This window comes from Leptopilina heterotoma, unplaced genomic scaffold (genome assembly GCF_015476425.1).
Source record: "Leptopilina heterotoma isolate Lh14 unplaced genomic scaffold, ASM1547642v1 Lhet_224, whole genome shotgun sequence".
Lineage (NCBI taxonomy): Eukaryota > Metazoa > Arthropoda > Insecta > Hymenoptera > Figitidae > Leptopilina > Leptopilina heterotoma.
Genome location: NW_025110942.1, coordinates 149122 through 171983, shown reverse-complemented (window position 1 = coordinate 171983; position 22862 = coordinate 149122). Strand labels below are relative to the sequence as shown.

At 27.5% G+C, this 22862-nt stretch overlaps 5 protein-coding genes across 6 annotated transcripts; 2 read left to right on the top strand and 3 right to left on the bottom strand.

Moving 5' to 3' along the window:
- The first annotated feature begins 5307 nt into the window (after nt 1–5307).
- LOC122502256 (trypsin-2-like) lies at nt 5308–8108 on the top strand. The gene is made up of 5 exons (XM_043612202.1): nt 5308–5446; nt 5750–5927; nt 6744–6882; nt 7171–7284; nt 7706–8108. The coding sequence occupies exons 1-5, from the start codon at nt 5404–5406 to the stop codon at nt 8027–8029; spliced, it is 798 nt and encodes a 265-aa protein (XP_043468137.1). The 5' UTR covers nt 5308–5403; the 3' UTR covers nt 8030–8108.
- A 1084-nt stretch (nt 8109–9192) lies between these two features.
- Nucleotides 9193–10579, top strand: LOC122502268. Its single transcript, XM_043612219.1, has 4 exons — nt 9193–9351; nt 9603–9779; nt 9865–9969; nt 10486–10579. Exons 1-4 carry the CDS (start codon nt 9249–9251, stop codon nt 10521–10523), a joined length of 423 nt encoding a protein of 140 aa, XP_043468154.1. The 5' UTR covers nt 9193–9248; the 3' UTR covers nt 10524–10579.
- A 230-nt stretch (nt 10580–10809) lies between these two features.
- On the bottom strand, nt 10810–12811 carry LOC122502253. Its single transcript, XM_043612200.1, has 4 exons — nt 12212–12811; nt 11882–12121; nt 11562–11726; nt 10810–11406 (listed from the first exon to the last, which is right to left on the bottom strand). The coding sequence occupies exons 1-4, from the start codon at nt 12575–12577 to the stop codon at nt 10981–10983; spliced, it is 1197 nt and encodes a 398-aa protein (XP_043468135.1). The 5' UTR covers nt 12578–12811; the 3' UTR covers nt 10810–10980.
- Nucleotides 12812–14722: 1911 nt separating this feature from the next.
- LOC122502280 lies at nt 14723–20227 on the bottom strand. Its single transcript, XM_043612236.1, has 9 exons — nt 19613–20227; nt 19176–19415; nt 18957–19121; nt 18447–18868; nt 18362–18407; nt 16819–17271; nt 16388–16627; nt 15923–16087; nt 14723–15824 (listed from the first exon to the last, which is right to left on the bottom strand). Exons 1-9 carry the CDS (start codon nt 19982–19984, stop codon nt 15399–15401), a joined length of 2529 nt encoding a protein of 842 aa, XP_043468171.1. The 5' UTR covers nt 19985–20227; the 3' UTR covers nt 14723–15398.
- Nucleotides 20228–20295: 68 nt separating this feature from the next.
- Nucleotides 20296–22766, bottom strand: LOC122502247. 2 transcript variants are annotated; one of them, XM_043612194.1, is made up of 4 exons: nt 22070–22766; nt 21611–21850; nt 21319–21483; nt 20296–21055 (listed from the first exon to the last, which is right to left on the bottom strand). In XM_043612194.1, exons 1-4 carry the CDS (start codon nt 22439–22441, stop codon nt 20732–20734), a joined length of 1101 nt encoding a protein of 366 aa, XP_043468129.1. In that variant the 5' UTR covers nt 22442–22766; the 3' UTR covers nt 20296–20731. The 2 variants fall into 2 exon arrangements, with proteins under 2 accessions (XP_043468129.1, XP_043468127.1); XM_043612192.1 differs by having other exon boundaries at nt 20296–21157; nt 22070–22761.
- Nucleotides 22767–22862: the final 96 nt, after the last annotated feature.

Here is a 22862-nt window from a genome sequence, read left to right as displayed (position 1 = left end):
AATGGGACAGTAACATTTACTGTAGTAATTAATATATTATTATATTTATTGTTATTGTGGCATAAGAATGTAAAGAAGAAAGACTATAATTTATTTTTAAAAAATTGTTTGTTTATATATTATTTAAATGTTTATAAATATTTTCATTATTACTTGATATAAACACAGCCTTCGAAAAATTTTCAAATAATTTTTAATTTTTTACAATATTTCTTCAAATTCTTCAAATGCTTCAAATATCGCAGATTATGCTCTAATTTTCTTCTGATTTGAAGAAAACTCTTCCAATTTGGCAGCACTATGATTTTGGAAAGCGTTAGCTCTGTATACGCTTAAGTATTGAGACTCTAGATGATTAAAAAGCTTAAAGCTATACTGTTTGCCACTTTTTTGTCATACTCAACGAGTGCGAAGCTTGAAATTAAAATGAAAAGCGACAACTCATCGCGTTTTGAAATTATGGCACTTGACTAAAGCAGATAAATCAAGCATTAGATCGAATTGAAAGCGGAAGTAACCCCAATGTTCTTGTACGAATTTGTAAAGTCGAGGCGCCACAGCTGGCCGTGACGAATTGCCCCACACTGTGGGGTGTCAACCCCCTTGATGAAGAATCACAAGTGGAACCCTGTTATTAGGTGCTATTATATATACACTCATGATGAGTCGTTACGTCACAGTGCGTCATCCTCGCGTACAACATTGGCAATCGCGTAAATACACATTGGTTATAAATACAGCGGCAGCTTTAGTCAATTATTCCGTGCGGCATTATTCCCGAATCGCTGGCATAAATTTAGTTTGTTCTCTGATGGCAGAATGGGACAGAATGGTACAGAATGGTACAGAATGGCACAGAACGGCGAAAAGAGGAATGAGCAAAAGTGAGGGTGGCATTTGGGATAAACGTGACGCAGCGTGACTCGTGTAGCTCGTTACTTGCCCGGCTACACAATGCGCTCGTCAACGTACCGCCTATATATGTATATTCACATCTCGCATTATGAAATCCCTCATCTGCTCTTTAAGCATTATAGTGGTGCACTTGCGGCGCGAAAGCGAGATCATCCAAAAGAGAAGCCGCGCGTTTGCTCCGCGGAAAATGAGGAGTAATACTAAATGGAGGATTATTAAAGGCGCAGAGATTAACCCCAAAAAGGCTAAAATTGCAAATAGTTTCTATTTCTTCACCTTCTCTTATTCGGAACCCTGAATAAAAGGTGAAGAAATGAAGAAAATTTAATTTTTTATTCTCCTAACTTTTCCCTGATTTTCTAAAATGTATAAAATTCTTCTTGACATCAATGACAAATAATTGCTAATTGAATTGAAGAAGAATTTGATACATTTTAGAAAATAATAATTGAAAAGTTATTAAAATGATGAAAGAAATATCAGAATAGAAAAAAAGAAACACATTAACCCACATAGCACCATAGTATGAGGTAAGGTTATGTTGAGTACTAATCGTAAGGCACATAAGGTTACACAATATTGCTGCGGTAGACCTGAGGTGAACTAAAAACTTCCGCCATGGAGGTAAGGTTACATGTTAGGGTGTGGTGAGTATATATGATAAGGCCATGGTAACCTTACACGTTAAGGTTAAGGTAACCTTACACGTTAAGGTTGATGTAACCTTACACGTTAAGGTTGAGGTAACGTTACATGTTAAGGTTGAGGTAAGGTTACATGTCAAGGTTGAGGTAAGGTAATTAATAAGTTGTAAGGTTAAGGTAAGGTTGTGATAAGCTTACCAGTTATGGAAAATATTGAAAAAATAATTAATAATATAATAAATAAATATTAAATTAGAAAGTTAAGTTTGTTGCTCTTCTCTATTTTGGAAACCTGACATAAAGCAGAAAATTTTGAAAACAAATTTGGGGGGACTGGGATTCGAACCCGGGATCGACGCGCATAAACCTATCATTCTAACTAACTGAGCTAAGTAGAGAACTGGCAGAAGGAAAATTAATGTTGCCTTTAAGGTGAACCAAGAAGATGATTAACTCCTTAAAGGCAATATTAATTTTCCTTCTACCAGTTCTCTACTTAGCTCAGTTAGTTAGAATGATAGGTTTATGCGCGTCGATCCCGGGTTCAAATCCCAGTCCCCCCAAATTTGTTTTTAAAATTTTCTGCTTCATGTCAGGTTTCCAAAATAGAGAAGAGCAACAAACTAACTTTTTAATTGAATATTTATTTATTAATTATTTTTTCAATATTTTCCATAACTGGTAAATTTATCACAACCTTACCTCAACCTTACAACTTAATAATTACCTTACCTCAACCTTGACATGTAACCTTACCTCAACCTTAACATGTAACGTTACCTCAACCTTAACGTGTAAGGTTACATCAACCTTAACGTGTAAGGTTACCTTAACCTTAACGTGTAAGGTTACCATGGCCTTATCATATATACTCACCACACCCTAACATGTAACCTTACCTCCATGGCGGAAGTTTTTAGTTCACCTCAGGTCTACCGCAGCAATATTGTGTAACCTTATGTGCCTTACGATTAGTACTCAACATAACCTTACCTCATACTATTGTGCTATGTGGGAAGAATTAAGAAAGGATCAGTGAAAATGTTGGCGATCATCATTTCTGGTATATTTGTTACATCTTGTTTTTCATTGAAAGCGCTTCTGTTATGCCAGTTAGTTGGATATCCCGCTGCTTTTTCTTGTTACCTGACAAACATTGATGCGTTGTACATATAGTATGGTCTATACTATATATGTTCAATGGACTTTAGCCATTATATGGCCAGAATCTGAATATATGTTTGTGTTGCTTTCAAATGGAATCTCAATACCAACAAGATTATGCACCAGTGCAACACAACGTCAGCATCATCCTGCTCCGAAAATAATAGTCTTGCACGCTCACTGACCGATCATCCGTTATAATTTGGAGAGAGAGAGAGAGATGCCAATCAGAGATCTTTGTTCCATCGCAATCCATTGATCGTAGATGTGACAAACATTAATGAGTATTGATGCTCACCTCATAATTGAATGACCAGCATTTCCTTTATCAAATATTTGCGCTATTTATACCATATACAAACAGTGAAAAAAATATTCATAACAATGCACTGCGAAAAATAAGTCTTATTTTCTTGCCCACTACTTTAAGTTCACTAATACTATAGAAATCAAAAAACTATTCTCAAAAATTATAATCAAATTCTTTGAAACGATTCAATTATTTTCAAAAAATATTTTCATTTTTCATTCCAAAAATATCACAAACATAGCATCAAATTTTCAATTTCTTAGGTACTTCTTCTTCTTCTTAAATGACTTGTGGCCTTGCCGAGTGTCAGAAATTAACATATTCTGAACTCACCTTTAAAATTATGGTACGTCTACACTATAATGACTATAGTATTGACATTCGATTGTGTCATATTCCCCGCATATCCAAGTAGAGCATACAATTTTTTTGAAGTATATTTCTTATTGACATATATATATATATATGTCAATAAGAAAAATTTGGACCCTTTTTATTGCAAACATAACGGATTATGATGTGTGTGTTATACTAGTAGAGTTTAGCGTAAGAAAATATATATAAAAGGGTCGAGAGCGTCGACTATATACTCTCATCAATCAGTTGATGTGAGACCGTACGCCGGCATTATAAGCTACGCTTACTCAGGACAAGAGGGAAGCTGATATTAATGCCGAAATTATGAAGTGAAAATTACATGAGATATTTTTAACTTTACCATCAATCAAATAATTTTTTTCTCTTATCGTTTCTATATATGTATATGTCATTTAAGAATTCATGAAGTGAGCTTTGTTGAGGTACCAAATCTTGATTACTACATTATATTTAATGCTTTTTTTGCTACTGTATAAAAATATAATTCATTATTCATAATTAGTTTTTTTTTTTGAAAATTCTAGATCAAAAAAAATTATTGTAGACTTACTATAAATTAGAAGAAGTACAAACTTGTGCTTTACTGTACTGCTAATAAAAATTAGTAATTCCCCTTAATTTTTTGATAACTGGCATGTTGTCTGGAAAAAAATCAAAGGCAAAATAACAGTTTATTTCATACCGATAAAATTTCATAACCAAGAAGGTTTTACAATTCTTGTTTTTATTTGAATGAATTATATTTCCATTTTACTTTAATATCTTTCTTCAACGATTTCATTTTAGTAAAAATATCACCAGAGGTCACAACCTACCGAGTTTTCTGAAAAAAATAGAGAACATACTTACCGATCGTTAACAATATGATTTCGTTTTTAAAAATATTTTTAATGATAAAAAATAAATAAAATAAATTCCGTATTTTATTGTTGAAAAAACTGTTAAAAATATAAACGAGAAAAAGAATTTTTCAATAACTTTATTTACATTACCGTTTATTGAGACAGTAGAAATCTGTATAGTACACTTGCTGTACTACAGTAGAAATCTGTAAATTTGTTATCTTAAGAGGTAACGTCGACAAGTTACCGTGAGAGATGGTAACTTGTTTCTAAGTATTCTTATTCTCAACAAGTTTCATTAAATTTTTCACAGATGGCGGATAGTCCTTATTTAGAAAACTTATGGCTATTTGAATTCAAACAAGTTTACTTGTTGAAAATATCGAATTTCTAAAATCATAAAAAACGTTCTCAAATATTTGTCCTAGCTTACACTCGTAATGAGATAAAAGTTAAGGAAAGAGTCAAGCTTCATTTTGGTACCAACCGGAACTTGATATCTTGAATACCAGAAAACTTATGGCCATTTGAATTCAAACAAGTTTACTTGTTGAAAATATCGAATTTCTAAAATCATAAAAAACGTTCTCAAATATTTATACTAGCCTATACTCGTAATGAGATAAAAGTTAGGGAAAGAGTCAAGCTTCATTTTGGTACTAACTTATGACCATTTGAATTCAAACAAGTGTAAATGTTGAAAATATCAAATTCTTTAATCCATAAAAAACGTTCTCAAATATTTATGGTAACCTTTTTTCGTAATAAGATAAAACTTAGGGAAAGAATTATTCTTCGTTATTCTTCGTTTTGGTACTAATCGATTATTGTTTGATGAAAGTTTTAGAAGAATTAATTTTCTAAAGATAAATTTATAAGATACTAGTTCCAAATTCATTTAGAATTATTATTTAAATATTTTTCACGAAAAATTTATTTATTTCAACAAGGGTGACAGTTGTTTTAGAAACGCTACTGTTTATTTTTGTTTAAGAAAATGATTCTAACTTCAAATTACTATATATAAATCTGATAAGACCATTATCAAAATCAGAGTATATCAAATGCTACTTAGTGATGTGCATTTTGTCTTGCCTCTAATTTCTAAAAAGAAAGAAAAATTATTTTTAAAAATATTAAAGTTATTGAAATGATTAAATTTCCTTTACTGATATTAGTGTTTGCAATTATTGGTAAGTAAATATTTGTTTTTAAATTAATTCTTAAGTTAATGAATATTTTTTTTGTTTACCCTTTTTATTTTTTATTTAACTGTTAATTCTAAATTATTTTAAAATTATTTCTTTATTTATTTATATAATATTTCCTCAGTGCACTAATTAAAATTTTTTTTTCTTACTGAACATTTTAGCGCTTTTTGAATATTAATTTATTTAATATTAATTATTAATTTTAATAAATATAAATAAATAAATTAAAAGAAATAAATATAAATTATTAGTATTATTAATTACTAATTTTAATATTAATTTTAGGCTTCGATCTGTCATTTCAACTTCCTCAATTAAGTGGCCGAATTGTCGGTGGACAAGATGCAAAAATTAAAGATGTACCATATCAACTTTCTCTATGGTATTCGAATGACTTTATATGTGGTGCTTCAATTATTCACATAAAATGGTCTATTACAGCTGCTCATTGTCTTTCAATAAAGTATGAATTTTATAAAATATAGAAAAAATTATTTTTTGTTTAAGAAAATGTTTTTTATGAAAAAAAAAATTTCAGTTATAATTTTACGAAAAAAATAATATTTTTATCGTTATTTCGAGTACGAAGGTCAACGAGTTTTATTTTTATAAAGCAAAAATTCTTTATTAGATTTTATTATCTCTGATTAAAAATAAAAAAAGTTTACAGTCAAAAAAAGAATTGACAAATTTTTTTTTTATTTTCTTAAAGAATAACAATTTGGCATTATTTATTTATTTATTTATTTATTTATTTGTTTATTTATTTATTTATTTATTTATTTATTTACCATTATAAACGGGACATGCCCTTTCGTTATATATAAAAATATTTTTTTTAGAAATGAATTTGCTACTGTTTGGATCCATTTTTTAGATTCAATTATTTTCCCAAATAATGAAAATTTTCGCTGAAATTCAATTATTTTCGCAATATCTACTATACTAACAAAATTTTCCAAAAAACTTCAATAAAATTTTTTGCAATTATTCCATTATTTTCATAAATAATAAAATTCTTCGCTGGAATTCAATTACTTTCATAAATAATAAAATACTTAAGATAAATTCAATTATATTGATAATTATTTTAATAAAATTCGTCGTAGAAATTTAATTATTTTTATAAATAATCAAATTTTTACAGGACTTAAAATACAATTTTCATAACATTTTTCGAACAAAATCAAATTATTTAAAAACATTTTGTTTAAATTCTTTCAAGAATTGAATTATTTTAACAAATTAAAAAATTAAAAAATTAAAAAATTTTTTGCAGAGGTCTTAATAAAAACTACTTAAGTGTTGGCGCTGGCAGTGAATTTAAAAAGAATGGAAACTGTTACAAAATACTTACAGTTATTATTCATTCATCATATAAAACAACTTCAGCCGATAATGATATTGCATTACTTGAGGTAAGGAAAAAATAAATTTTTTTGTATAAAAAGAGAAAGAATTACAAAAACAAGATTTTTAAAAATATATTAAAAGCAAACATTTTACAATAAATTATTTTAAAAATTTTATAGGTTTGAATGAATTTTTTCTGTTTCAAGAAATTTATTTATTATTATTTTTTGATCTCTTTGATATTGAAAAACAATAAAGTAATGATTTAAGAAGTTTTACTACCAATAAAATGATTTAAGAAAAAATTTCTTGTCAATAAAGTAATTTATTATGAAATTAATTTTTTTCATCAGATTCAGGGCGAATTTAAATTCGGTGAATTCATTAATGCTGTAGAGCTTCCAGAGGCAACTTTTGAGCCCCCCTCTGGTTTAGAAGTGACAGTTTCCGGTTGGGGATGCACAGAGGTATTTTTAACCTTCTATTAACACACTAGGTCATTTTGACCTTGTAATTTTAATTTGACTTTGACTTTCATTTTCATTCTGTCTTTTACTTCGACTTTCAAAATCAAAGTCAGAGTGAAAATGAAAGTCAAAGTTTTTAAGGTTAATTTTATTTAATTTTATTTTTTGTTAATTTAATTTATTTTAATTTTAAAGTCAAATTACAAAATCGCTAGTGTGTCAATGGCGTTGCAAAATATAGCTGTGTCAATAAAAGGCTAAGCATGAATATAAAATAATAAATTAATAATAATAAAATAATAAAATAATAGAATAGAATATAAAAAAAAATAAAATAAAATAAAAAAAAAACTCTATAAAATAGTATAATTTACTTTAGCGTTTTTTAACAATACAATTTTTATTATATTGTTTTTTTTAGGAGAAAAACTGCAAAATTGCAGGCGGCGTAAATGATTCTGAAAGTTTGAAAAAAGTTTCAGTTACGATTGTTAATCATAAGGAATGTGAAACAAATTATAAACAAAAAAAGCGTCTTGTCACTAAAAATATGATTTGTGCTGGTGATTTGAAATTTGGAGGCAAGGACGCATGTATCAATGATTCTGGTGGACCAATGGTGGCAAATAGAAAACTTTATGGAATTGTCTCCTGGGGTGAGGGTTGTGGTAATAAAAATTATCCCGGAGTTTATACTCACGTCGCAAAATATATTAAGTGGATTAAAAAGAATGCTAAAATTTAATATTCTTTAAAAAATTCATTCGTATTCAGAAAAATGCTTCAAACCTTTTCGTAGTTTTTCTCTATTTTTATTTAAAAAAAAAAATTTTTTTAATAAAATTGAAAATATATTTTTAAAAGTAGTTGAAATTTTGAAGAGATTTTAAAAAAAATTTTTAACATAAGTGAATTTCTGCAAAGAATTTTATTCTCAGAATTTGCTTATGAATTTTAAAATTTTAATATATATATAATATAAAAAATAAATATATATATATATTGAATATTTTTTCCAGTTTGTACTTCAAATTTTAGTGTTTAAATGCTAAACAATAAAATAATTTACAAATGAAAAAAAGCAGAAATTCATCCACCTATCCAAATACTGAAATAATATTTCATCATTTTTTATAATATTTTTCTCGCTTATTTTATCTCAATTTTTTATCAATTTCAATCTCTTTCAGAAATTATACTTTATAAAACTTTTATTTAAAAAAATTTCTATTAAACATCCATTTTTCGTTATACTTTGTTTGCAAAGTTTTTTTTGTTTATTTAATAACACAAATTTCCTTATTTTTTTGAAATCTAATATTAAAAGTATTAAGTATAATAAAGCAACATCTACATTTTTTATATTTTAAAATTAAATTTTTATATTTATAATAAAATTTTTTATTTGTATATATTTTTATTTTTCGGATATAAACAATAATTACACAAATTGTCCTGTTTTAAAAAAATAAATTAACTTATTAAATTAATTATTGAAAAAAATTTTTTACTAATTAATTTATTAAAAAAATTTTAATAATTTATTAGTTCTAATAATTTATTATAATTAGGATATAATAGCTTAGAAAATTTTTAGAATATCCAGAATCAGAATTCAACAAGAATTATTTTATCTATGTTTGTATTACATGATTATGATAATTTTCGTCAATCTTCTCTATTATCTTCTAATTTGATACAAATGAAAGATTTTTCTAAATTATATTGTAATTTTATTATACAATCTATTTGCATTAAATATCTACCTAAATACAAATTATATAAGCTGTTTTTGGTTCATTTATTCATTAGATAATTATGCAAATTTCTGTGAATTTTTTAATTGCAACAATAGAATATTTTTAAAAATAAAATGTATAAAATTGGTGGTATATATAAATGAGCAAAGCAAAATTTTATTTATTATAACTTTATAGGACAGTCAATTAACAATTATACTCAAAATGTCAAATAAAATTATTTTCGCCATTTTTCTTTTAATATCTTTTGCCTGGGAATTGAATGCATACAGCAGTGCTGGTTATTCTACAATTCAAGATGCCAATAGTAAGTTCAAAAAAATTATTAAGCAAAGTTATCATCATTTTTTTTTCTTTTCTCTGTTCAATTTTTTTTTTTTTTTATTCAAGAAACTTTAAATTTTTTAAAAAACTGATGAAGAAAGTTACTTCGTTACATAAATATTTACAAATTAACCAAAAACTCTCCTAAACATAACCTACAATTTTTTGTCGCGTAAGGTCCATTTTACCGAAAAAATGAGTCACATTTATTCATTTATTTATTTATTTATACAGGAAATTGTTGGCCACACGACATACAATCGAGAGGAGGACATTATTATTGCTTGACTTTTCAAACAACAATTTTAAATAAATACGCCGAACAATTTGGAACCGAGGCGAGTAGAAGTTTCGAGAACTACGACGAATTCAAAGAATTAATAAAATTTGTGGAAAATAATGGATTTTGTGGTAATTCTATAATTTACGAAACAAAAAATAATAAGAAAAAAAAGTGTAAAGCGTACTTTGAAAATAAATAAAATTTATTTTTTAGCCTCTCGCGTAACTTACCACACTCAACGTTTATACCCGGACTACGCGAAATATTTGGCAGTTGGAAAGAAGATTCGAGACTTTGCATACACTTACGGATATTGCGGTAAATATAATTGAAAAAATTACTTTTATTTTTATTTATTAACCAAAATATGTTATCATTTATTAATTATAATAACGTGACGCGCAAGAATAAAAATTTAAGGTTATGTTTATAATTTTTGAAGTAAAAATACAGAAAGAAAATCAATTATTATTGCGCAAATTATTGATGTTCAAGTCTTTAATACAATAAAAATATTCAATAAAGACTGGTTTCAAATTTAAATAATCAAACGGAAAATTTCAAGGGTTTCAAGCAAGATAAATTTAATACAAACATAACCTATAATTCGTTTGCTCCTTATAGGTACCTTTCTTCGCTTTCTTCGAAGCGCGTTACATATTAATTAATAATATAATTAATAATTATTAATAGTTAATAATATTTTTTAATAGTTCATAATAATTCTTAATAGTTAATAATTATTAACAGTTAACAATAATTATTAATGATTTCATATTATTACAATACTCACAAGTGCATAATTTTTAATTATTGTTTTTAATATTTTTCTAGCTCCAAAGAAGCGTCCTGTTCAAAACAAGAAGAATTGATAATTTAGAAAAATGTCGTTGACAATATTTTGTAATAAAGTTATTAAACAAATTAATTTTATGTTTTTTTAAATAGTTTTCAAGCAATATTGAAAATTACGAAGTACGATTATAATTATTACAAACAATTCAAAATGGTGGACATTTTTTTTTGTTCAAATTCGCTCAAAACTTGTTATTCGAGAGTTTTCGGGGTCACCATTTTGAATTTTTTTAATCTGACTTCAGATTCGTAATCAACGACCCTAAAAACCCCCGAGTAAGAAAAGTTTTATATAAATTTGAGCAATTTAAAAAAAACGTCCGCCATATTGGATCCGCCATTTTGAATTTTCAAAATTTCGAAAATCTGACTTTAAATTCGTAATCAGCGACTCCAAAGAACCCCTGAGTAATAAGTTTCAATAAAATCCATTCGCTGGGTTTCTCGGGGGCACAAAAGGGTTAAATAAATATATTATAAATAATTTCTGTCGATCATAAATTTCAGCGAATCTCTCATCATAGTGTAATAAAGTTTATTAGTTTTCAAGAGTTGAGGAAGAGTTTTCAAATAATTGAGATCATAAAGAGGCTGTGGATTATCGCCTTCTTGGGCAGTTATGATATGAAGATCAATGAGCAAAACACAAGCACCAAAACCACCGAATCGTTTAAGATGCTCCGTGAGAACTTCAAATGGAAACAATTTCTCCACATCACAATTCAATTTTGTCAATAATTCAGATAACGATTCATGATAATGCTGTAGTAATTCATCGTAGTGTTTTGCTCTCACTTCCTCAGTAAGACAAGTGAAGAAAGTGTAAAGAATATCCATTGCCGGAGAACTGAATCTGTGCAGTTGAAAGTCAAGAAATCGAATGTCCTCCGGTTCGGATTTCTAGAAACAATTTTTAATTATTTTTTATTAATTAATTAATTATTATTAAATTATCACAAATCTAAAAAAAAGAATCAAAATAGTAGTATAAATGAGTACGAAGCCTGTGGGTCTCTTCTATCTTAAAATTTAAATAAACGAAAGAAATGACTCACTTTATTGTACTTGAATAACATATTAAGTGTCCACAAGTCACCATGATTTAAAGTGGTGTAAGGTTCGGCATTTCGACCATCACAAGCATACTGAATAATTTTTTCCATATTTTTTTTCAACTCCCTAATTTTCTCAATGTAGTGTTCAGCTTCATTTTTTAAAGCCTGTATAATGTTGTTTAAAAAAAGTTTTTTTAAAAACTGTTTTTTTTAAAAAAGTTTGTTAAATCACATAAACTTAAAATGAAAGAATATTTAGATGTACGACAAATGTACTTATCATTCGCTAATAAATGAAATTTATTTTATTTTTAAAATACCTCAATTGCAACATCAGTGATTATATCAATTTGTTGCGCGTAACAATTTGTCTCGTAAAATAACGGCTCTTTAATTTTTCGAAAATTTTCAAATTCTTCAGGCTTTTTGTCCCGAAGTGCAAAACTGTAGGCGTGAAATCTTCCAAGTTGTTCAGCTACAAGAATTGCATGTTGATAGTCCAATAATTTTGTTTCCTTCAACACAAATCCTTGAGGTTTCAAATCTTCTAAAATCAGGATCTGTAAAAAATTAAAATGATATTTGTAGGTATTTATAAATAAAGGCAAAAAAAATTTAAGAACTAAGAACACTTAAAATATAAATAATACCTCATTTTGTGGTGTTTTGCAACCTTTATAGTAAAAAGGAACACCTCTTATTGTCAATTTAAATTCCCCAAGTGTTTTAACAAAAAGTGGTAGTCTCTCCTCGTAAAATGCAATCTCATTAAGAAACATATCGTCAATTTTGGAAAAACCTCGAAGTCTTTCGTCGAGTGGAAAGCATTTAACAACTAAATGCAATTCTTTATTTTCACCATTATTCTCGACGGCGTTAATTTTCGTACGATATAATGTACCCAAAAAATTATCACCATCCTTGCTGGCATTTGAAAATTGAAATTTTCCATTCAAAAGATTTTTCTCTTTCAAAAAAATGTCCAGTTGCTTTTTCACAAAATCCGGTGGTTCCATAATATTAATAATTGTAAAATTAAAAAATAATTGCGCGATAAAACTGATATGCTCGGTACACTTGCACTTGTTTCAACTGTAGAATTTAATGACTGTTTAACTGTGTATGAAGAGTTCCAATAAAATGAGGCTGCTATCAACCATATAATCACTTGTCTCCCGACCCTCTTCTACTCTCACACACGCGGATTATAATTCTTAACTGTACTTTGAAGACAAAATCTTCTTTCTCTTTAATCGCACACTCAAAATCAATCAAAAAAAAATATTAATAACAGGCTTCGCACTCATCTACTAAAACCTATTATTTGGTACTTTTTTTACGTTATTCTACTATTTGGGTACTTTTTTAGATTTCAGCCACTAAAACCTACGAATTCTGCTTTTTTTAAATTTCCACTACTTTAAATTCGCTAATAGAAATCAAAAAACTATTCTCAAAAATTATAATCAAATTCTTTATAACGATTCAATTAATTGAAAATAATTATTTTCAAAAAATATTCGAAATTCAATTATTTTCAAAAAATATTCGAAATTCAATTATTTTCAATATCTAATATTTTCATAAAAAGCAAAAGAATTAAATTATTTTTAAAAAATTTATAAAATTCATCCCAAAATTCAATTATTTTTGAAAACTTTAATTAAATTCTTTGTAACTTTTCAATTATTTTCATAAATAATAAAATTTATCCCATAATTTCAATTATTTTTAATACAATTTTACAAGAATTTCTCAAAAAATGTAATTATTCTTAAAATTTTTTATTTCAATTCCTCGAAAAAATCAATTGTTTAAAAAAAAATTTTTTTTAAATTGTTTTAAAGAATTCAATTATTTACAAAAATATTAGGATTTTTCACAGGAAAGTAGTATAGCTAGGCCGGTTCTGGCTCAAATCGGTAATGTAGATTCCTACTTACCGACCGAGAGGGTAAATTGCCCACATATACCCCACCAACGGTCGGTAACTTACCCTCTCGGTCGGTAAGTAGGAATCTACATTACCGATTTGAGCCAGAACCGGCCTAGCTATACTACTCAGGAATTCAATTATTTCCAATTAATTTAATGAAATTGTTCGAAAGAAGTCAATTATTTTAAATACAATTTTAATTCCATTTTTTTTTAAATAATTCAATTCATCTTTTAGATTATAATAAAATTCTTCCCAAGAATGCAATTATTTTTGAAAATAACACAATTTTTTACAGAAATTCAATTCTTTTTAAACATTATAATAACATTTTTCGCAATAATTCAATTATTTTAATAAATAATAAAATTCTTCTTAGGAAATCAATTATTTTTGAATATTTTAGTAAAATTCTTTGAAACTATTCAATTATTTCCATAAATAATAAAATTCATCGCAGGATTTTAATTATTTTTTTTAATACAATTTTAAAGGAATTTCTCAAAAAATGTAATTATTCTTAAAAATTTAATTTTGATTCCTCGAAAAAATCATTTATTTAAAAAAAATGTCGTTTTAAAATTCTTTGTAAAAATTCAATTATTTACAAAAATATTAGAATTTTCCAACGGAAATTCAATTATTTTCAAATATTTCAATAAAATTGTATGAAAGCAGTCAATGACTTATTTTAAATACAATTTTAATTATATTTTTTTATGTCGATGAATAACAAAATTATTCACGAAAATTCAATTATTTTGAGGCATTTTAATAAAATTCTTTGCAAAATTAAATTATTTTTATAAATATTTAAATTCTTTGATGAATAATAAAATTCGTTGCAGGAATTAAATTTATTAGCAGTAGGATAAGAAAGAAGTAAATATTTTTTATGAAAATTAGGAAAAATTCAGAAAATATAGAATGGAATTTTTGTCAGTTCTGTGAAATTTCTAAAAATAAGTTTTTTTAGTCATCAAGTTTAATTTTTCGATAATCACTTTTTTTAGTTTTAAAGCTACTTTTTGCAACTTTTTTAAAATTAACTATCGAGTGCGAACTCTGTAATAATAAAAAGTCGATTATTAATAGAAAATTAAAGACAAATTTTATAATAAAATGTTATAATAGAAAAAATAGTAATCGAATAAAAACTAGACGTAATGGGTTCTTCTTTTTCATTTTAACTACCTAATTTTTCGAGAAAAAAAAACAAAATATGTAAAATATATATTTTTTTATTTTTTAACTAGATAAAAAAAAATTAACGATTATCGTAGGTAGATAACAACTGATTATGACGCAAATCGACACTTAATTGAAAAAATGCTTTCATAAACACTTTAGGTATTGTAGATAACACTTAAATATTTTAAAAGACAACTTTGTCATACTTTGTCGTTAATTAAAATTATTTTACAATAATATAAACGGAAAAATTCACTAAATTGCAATAAAATGTGCTTTTGAAGAAAGGTACCTAAGAGGCAATTTATTTAAAGACTATTTTCTTTTGTCTAAGAATTTGAAAACGTCGCTTCGACTACCAGGGTCATTAGCGACAAGGTACACTGATAAAACTGTGTTCAACTAAATAAATAAATGTTTAAAATAGTTTTCGCACTTTTTCAAACAACTTAGTATCGTTGAGTATTTCTTTAAGTTTAATTTTTATACTTTTATTATTTTAATCTTAATTAAAAATTTTTCTGTAATTTAAAACAGAAATAAATTTTTAATACATTTAGGCAATTTTAAAAGTAACGAAGAATTAAACAATTATATTGAAAATTGATCCTCTTTTTTTGTATATTTTGATTATAAAAAAGCACCAAATTTTTTGTCTTCTTAGGTACCTTTTGTCAGACCGCGACACGAAAAATTGTCTATTTATAATTTTATAGATAATTTCTATCTACCATGTCTTTGAGTGCATCTCTTAACATTTCAAAATAGAGTTTATTGCTTTTCAAAAGCATTGGTAGGGTTCGAAGAAAATCGAGATGATAAATTGGCTGTGGATTGTCTTCAGGTCGAGCGGTGAAAAGATGAATATCTATGACGGACATACAAGCGCCATAGCGTCCAAACCGTTGCAAATGTTCCAAAAGAACTTCGAATGGAAAAAGTTTTTCAACATCACAGTCCAATTTTTTTAACATCTCAGCTAATGAATCATGATAATGATGAAGTAATTCGTCGTAATATTTGTCTCTCATTTCCTGTGTGAGACAAGTGTAGAATGTGTAGTGAATATCCATCGCTGGCGAACCGTATCTATTTAATTGGAAGTCTAGAAAGCGTACGTCTTCTGGTTCTGATTTCTATGAGAAAATTTTTTTTATAAAATATGTAAATGGTAGATAATGATTAGAATTGATTAGAATATTAAAAATCAGTTTTTTAGGAAAAATAGACCTACTTGATTGTATTTAAATAACATATTGCAGGTCCATAAATCACCGTGAAGAAGGCCAGAACAAGGTTCTGCATTTCTTCCATCACATGCGTAATCAATAATTTCCTGTGCTTTTTCCCTGAGTCGTTTAATTTTATCAACGTAATGATTTTCTTCGTTCTCCACAGCCTGAAATTAATTTAATTTTTAAAAATATAATCCCAGTAAGAAGGCTTGAATAGAAAGGTTTTAAAAATCATGTCATCATCAATTGGAAGACGAAAATTTTAAACACTTCTGAATTCCTTTTTTGTCCTCTAGATTTGAATACTTCTAGTAAGTCAAATTCGTATGTAAAGCGAATCCTTTTCAATGCTCAAAGTTCACAATATTAGAGTGAATACTTTTTAATCACTTTAAAGTGGAATAAATTTGTGATCTATCTAAACCCTTTTAAATCCTTGTAAATCAAAAATAGGTATTTTATACCTTAACAGCAGCCTCCATAATGAGATCTATATTTTTAGCGTAGCAGCCAGACTCAAAGAAAAACGGTTCCTTAATTTTACGCAAAATCTCAAATTCCTCGGGTTTTTTATCCCGAAGGGCAAAACTATAAGCGTGAAACCTTCCAAGATGTTTTGCTGCAATAACTGCATGTTGATAGTCCAATAATTTTGTTTCCTTCAATACAAATCCTTGAGGTTTCAAATCTTCCAAAATCAGGATCTGTAAATTAAAATTAGAGCTTTTAATTCTTTTTCAATAGTTACTTTTACATTTAAGGCCGCCTGTAATGAATAAATATATAAAATTAAATAAATAATTAAAAAATACAGGAAAATTTAAATCTTTTCGTTAAAGACATTAAAGACTATATATTATAAAATCTTTTCGTCTAAATTTAAAAATAAAAATACCTCTTTCTTTGGTGTCTTACATCCTCCATAGTAAGCAGGACAGTCATGATATTGTAAATTAAATTCATTCAAAAAATTCCTAATAAGTGGAAATCTCTCCTCATAGAAAGCAATTTCATTGAGAAATATATCTTGAGCTCGTAAAAGTTCTCTCAAATCGTCATCGGTTGGAACACATTTAACAATTAAATTTAATTCTTCATTTTCACCATTCTTCTCGCCATTAACTCTAACACGATACAATGAGCCCAAAAAATTTTCACCATCCTTGCATGCACTTGAAAAATGAAATTTTAAATTCGAAAGATTTTTGTCTTTTAAGAAAAATTCTATTTCGTTTTGTAAAAATTCCGGCACTCCCTGATTAGACATTTTAAATAAATATGTATGAATCCTACAAGGTTTTAATTCTAAACTGTTGGAGAATTTCAGAAGAAATGACACTTTGCTTATCTACTAATATTGTATGTTGAAACTAGTTGAAACTAATCAATGATTATCTGTATTTTTTTATATCAATTGAAAACGACTTTTGGTATCATTAAATTGTTCATAATATTGACCGCACTAATATTAGGGAGTAATTTTTAAAAATATTTGGAATAAATTGTTTAAATATGTATAACTACAAATTGAGGGTCTATTTTATGAAATTTTTATAGTAAACTGAATATTTCGATGAAACATAATATGTTATTGTTGGTATTGTAATATAGTTCGCAATTTACTACACGTTTATTAAAATTCTTGTATTTTGATTAATGTAGAAAAGTATTAATTTAAATAACTAAATCTTCCCTATTTATACTTTTTGTTATGGTACAAAACTATCAAAACTGAAATATATAAACAAATCTTTCCATAACCGCGGTGAAATGTGTTGTTTTCACACTTTTAGTCACAGATTACAGTCGTCCTCTACATACCACTCAAGTACGATTATTGAGTATTCCTGAGTTGAAAAAGATAAGTTGACGAAAGTCGCCATCGATGGCGCTGATATCGATTGTAAATTATTTTATCAAAAAGTGTGTGGTTTGAATACGTAACTGGAAATATTGTTATTTAGTGACATATTTTATGATTACAAAGTTGTTGCTTTAACTGAGACGTGGTTGAAAGATAGAGTTTATAATAATGAATTTATTAATTGTAACAAGTTTTCAGTTCAATCCGTTTGGTTTAATATTATCTTTATATTAGTTTATATTCAACCTCAAATTTCTAAAAAAAAGATTATATTGAGTTTTGTGAATTATTAATACTCTACTTTCCATAGCACATAATTATTTTCTTCCTTATTTCTGATTTTGTAATGACATACAATCTACGAAATTGTATTACTTTGATATACTGTAATTACTGTTTTATTTTGTAGTCCTGTTATTGGTTGTAACTGTTCGACTTAATAAAAATAAATAAAAAAAATTAACATTTGTAAAAAACAATCGTCTTATGCACTCAGCAAAGCACTCAGCTTGACGACTCTTAGTCGAACTGAAGTCTTATCTCAATTACCAAAATTCTAACACATGAGTCATACTTTCATACCATTGTTGACATCTATAGTGGTCACAAGAATCTCAATTCTACAATAATTTATTATTTTTTAAAATTATATAATTTACAGGTAGTTTCTATCTACCATGTCTTTAAGTGCATCTCTCAACATTTCAAAATAGAGTTTATTGGTTTTCAAAAGCATTGGTAGGGTTCGAAGAAAATCGAGATGATACATTGTTTGTGGATTATCTTCAGGTCGAACAGTGAAAAGATGAATATCTACGACGGACGTACAAGTGCCATAGCGTCCAAATCGTTGCAGATGTTCCAAAAGAACTTCGAATGGAAAAAGTTTATCAACATCACAGTCCAATTTTTTTAACATCTCAGCTAACGAATTATGATAATGATGTAGTAATTCGTCGTAATATTTGTCTCTCATTTCCTGTGTGAGACAAGTGTAGAATGTGTAGTGAATATCTATCGCTGGCGAACCGTATCTATTTAATTGGAAGTCCAGGAAGCGTACGTCTTCTGGTTCTGATTTCTATGAGAAAAAAAATTTTATAAAAAATTTAAATGGTGGATAATGATTAGAATATTAAAATTCAGTTTTTTAGGAAAAATAGACCTACTTGATTGTATTTAAATAACATATTGCAGGTCCATAAATCACCGTGAAGAAGGCCAGCACAAGGTTCTGCATTTCTTCCATCACATGCGTAATCAATAATTTCCTGTGCTTTTTCCCTGAGTCGTTTAATTTTATCAACGTAATGATTTTCTTCGTTCTCCACAGCCTAAAATTAATTTAATTTTTAAACATATACTCCCGGTAAAAAAAGCTTTAATACCTTAACAGCAGCCTCCATAATGAGATCTATATTTTTAGCGTAGCAGCCAGACTCAAAGAAAAACGGTTCCTTAATTTTTCGCAAAATCTCAAATTCCGCAGGTTTTTTATCACGAAGGGCAAAACTGTAAGCGTGAAACCTTCCAAGATGTTTTGCTGCAATAACTGCATGTTGATAGTCCAATAATTTTGTTTCTTTCAAAACAAATCCTTCAGGTTTCAAATCTTCTAAAATCAGGATCTGTAAATTAAAATTAGAGCTTTTAATTCTTTTTCAATAGTTACTTTTACATTTAAAGCCGTCTGTATTGAATAAATATATATAATTAAATTAACAAATAAATAAATAAAAAATACAGGAAAATTTAAATCTTTTCGTTAAAGACGTTAAAGAATTTATTATAAAATCTTTTCGTCTAAATTTGAAAATAAAAATACCTCTTTCTTTGGTGTCTTACATCCTCCATAGTAAGCCGGACAGTCATGATATTGTAAATTAAATTCATTCAAAAAATTCCTAATAAGTGGAAATCTCTCCTCATAGAAAGCAATTTCATTGAGAAACATATCTTGAGCTCGTAAAAGTTCTCTCAACTCTTTATCGGTTGGAACACATTTAACAATTAAATTTAATTCTTCATTTTCACCATTCTTCTCGCCATTAACTCTAACACGATACAATGAGCCCAAATAATTTTCACCATCCTTGCATGCACTTGAAAAATGAAATTTTAAATTCGAAAGATTTTTGTCTTTTAAGAAAAATTCTATTTCGTTTTGTAAAAATTCCGGCACTCCCTGATTAGACATTTGTATGAATCCTACAAGGTTTTAATTTTAAACTCTTGGAGAATTTCAGAAGTAATGACACTTTGTTTATCTACTGAGATTGTATGTTGAAACTGGTTGAAACGAATCACTGATTATCTGTATTTTTTTATATCAATTGAAAACGACTTTTGGTATCATTAAATTGTTCATAATATTGACCGCACTGATATCGATTGTAAATTATTTTATCAAAATGTGCGTGGTTTGAATACGAAACTGGAAACATTGTTATTTAGTGACATATTTTATGATTACAAAGTTGTTGCTTTAACTGAGACGTGGTTGAAAGATAGAGTTTATAATAATGAATTTATTAATTGTAACAAGTTTTCAGTTCAATCCGTTTGGTTTAATATTATCTTTATATTAGTTTATATTCAACCTCAAATTTCTAAAAAAAAGATTATATTGAGTTTTGTGAATTATTAATACTCTACTTTCCATAGCACATAATTATTTTCTTCCTTATTTCTGATTTTGTAATGACATACAATTGGTTATTGGTTGTAACTGTTGGACTTAATAATAATAAATAAAAAAAAATTAACATTTGTGAAAAACAATCGTCTTATGCACTCAGCTTGACGACTCTAATCGAACTGAAGTCTTATCTCAATTACCAAAATTCTAACACATGAGTCATACTTTCATACCATTGTTGACATCTATAGTGATCACAAGAATCTCAATTCGACAATAAATTATTATTTTTTAAAATTATATAATTTACAGGTAGTTTCTATCTACCATGTCTTTAAGTGCATCTCTCAACATTTCAAAATAGAGTTTATTGGTATTCAAAAGCATTGGTAGGGTTCGAAGAAAATCGAGATGATAAATTGGTTGTGGATTGTCTTCAGGTCGAGCGGTTGCAAGACAAATATCTCTGACGAACAAACAAGCGCCATAGCGACCAAAACGTTGCAAATGTTCCAAAAGAGCTTTGAATGGAAAAAGTTTTTCAACATCACAGTCCAATTTTTTTAGCATCTCAGCTAATGAATCATGATAATGATGTAGGAATTCGTCGTAATATTTTTCTCTCATTTCCTGCATGAGACAAATATAGAACATGTAGTGAATATCAATCGCTGGGGAACCGTATCTATTTAATTGAAAGTCCAGGAAACGTACGTCTTCTGGTTCCAATTTCTACAAGAATAGAAAATTTATAAAGTATCCATGTGAATGTCAGATAATGTTTCGAATATTTAACGTAAATTTTTAGGAACATTATGTTTAGAATATTATGTTATTATTATTTAACTAACTTAAGTTTAAATTCTCTAGATTATTTTAAAAAATATACCTACTTGATTGTATTTAAATAACATATTGTATGTCCATAAATCACCATGAAGAAGGACACCATAAGGTTCTGCATTTTTTCCAACACATGCGTAATCAATAATTCCTTGTGCATTTTCCCTGAGTCGTTTAACTTTGTCGACGTAATGGTTTTCTTCGTTCTCCACAGCCTGAAATTAAATTAATTTTTAAAAATAAATTTCTTTTTCGAGTTTATTTCTTTATAAATAATTATAGAATCTCTTATATATATAGAAAGAAAATGAGACGTAAAAGAACAAGAAAATAATTTTATGCCTTAACAGCAGCTTCCATAAGGAGGTCAAAATTTTTAGTATAACAGCCAGACTCAAAGAAAAAAGGTTCCTTAATTTTATGCAAAATCTCAAATTCTTTGGGTTTTTTATCTCGAAGGGCAAAACTGTAAGCGTGAAACCTTCCAAGATGTCTTGCTGCAATAACTGCATGTTGATAGTCTAATAATTTTGTTTCTTTCAAAACAAATCCTTCAGGTTTCAAATCTTCCAAAATCAGGAGCTGTAATTTTAAATTATAGCTTTTTTAACTTCTTTTTCAATAGGTAGCTGTACATTAAGGTCTTCTGTATTAAATAAATGAGAAATAAATGCCGTGTTTCCAAGAATGGTATCTAAGGAGCAAAACACCAAGTACCTTTCTTGGGAGCGCGTCACAAATATCAAATAAATAAATGTAGGAAAATTAAATTTTTTCGTCTAAATTTAAAAATTAAAATACCTCTTTCTTTGGTGTCTTACATCCTCCATAGTAAGTCGGACAGTCATGATATTGTAAATTAAATTCATTCAAAAAATTCCTAATAAGTGGAAATCTCTCCTCATAGAAAGCAATTTCATTGAGAAATATATCTCGATCTCTTAAAAGTTCTCTCAACTCGTCATCGGTTGGAACACATTTAACAATTAAATTCAACTCTTCATTTTCACCATTCTTCTCGCCATTAACTCTAACGCGATACAATGAGCCAAAAAAATTTTCACCATCATTACATGCACTCGAAAAGTTAAATTTTAAATTCGAAAGATTTTTGTCTTTTAAGTAAAATTCTATTTGGTTTTGTAAAAATTCCGACACCTCCTGATTTAACATTTTCAATATATATAACGGGTAATTTATAAATTCTCAAAATTAAAGAAATTATTGTATAGATAATCGGAAATTAAGTCTCTCTGGTCTCTATAATTATCTCTGCTTCGAATACAAATTAATAAATCTCATTTAAATTGCTAAGAATATAATCGCGATGCATCGATCTCCAATTTTCTTGCAATGTTTGACAAACCTTTAACCGCTTCCGCTTTGAATTTCCTGGAAGAAATAAATTAAACAAAAGAAACAAATCTTTCTACAACCGGTGAAATTGTGTTGTTTTGACACTTGTAGAGTCATGCACTATACATACCACTCGATACCACTCGAGAGTGATTCTTGAGTTGAGAAAGACACAATTGTTGAAATTCGCCACCAATGGCGCTGGTTGTAAGTAAATTATTCTTCGCATATTGTACTT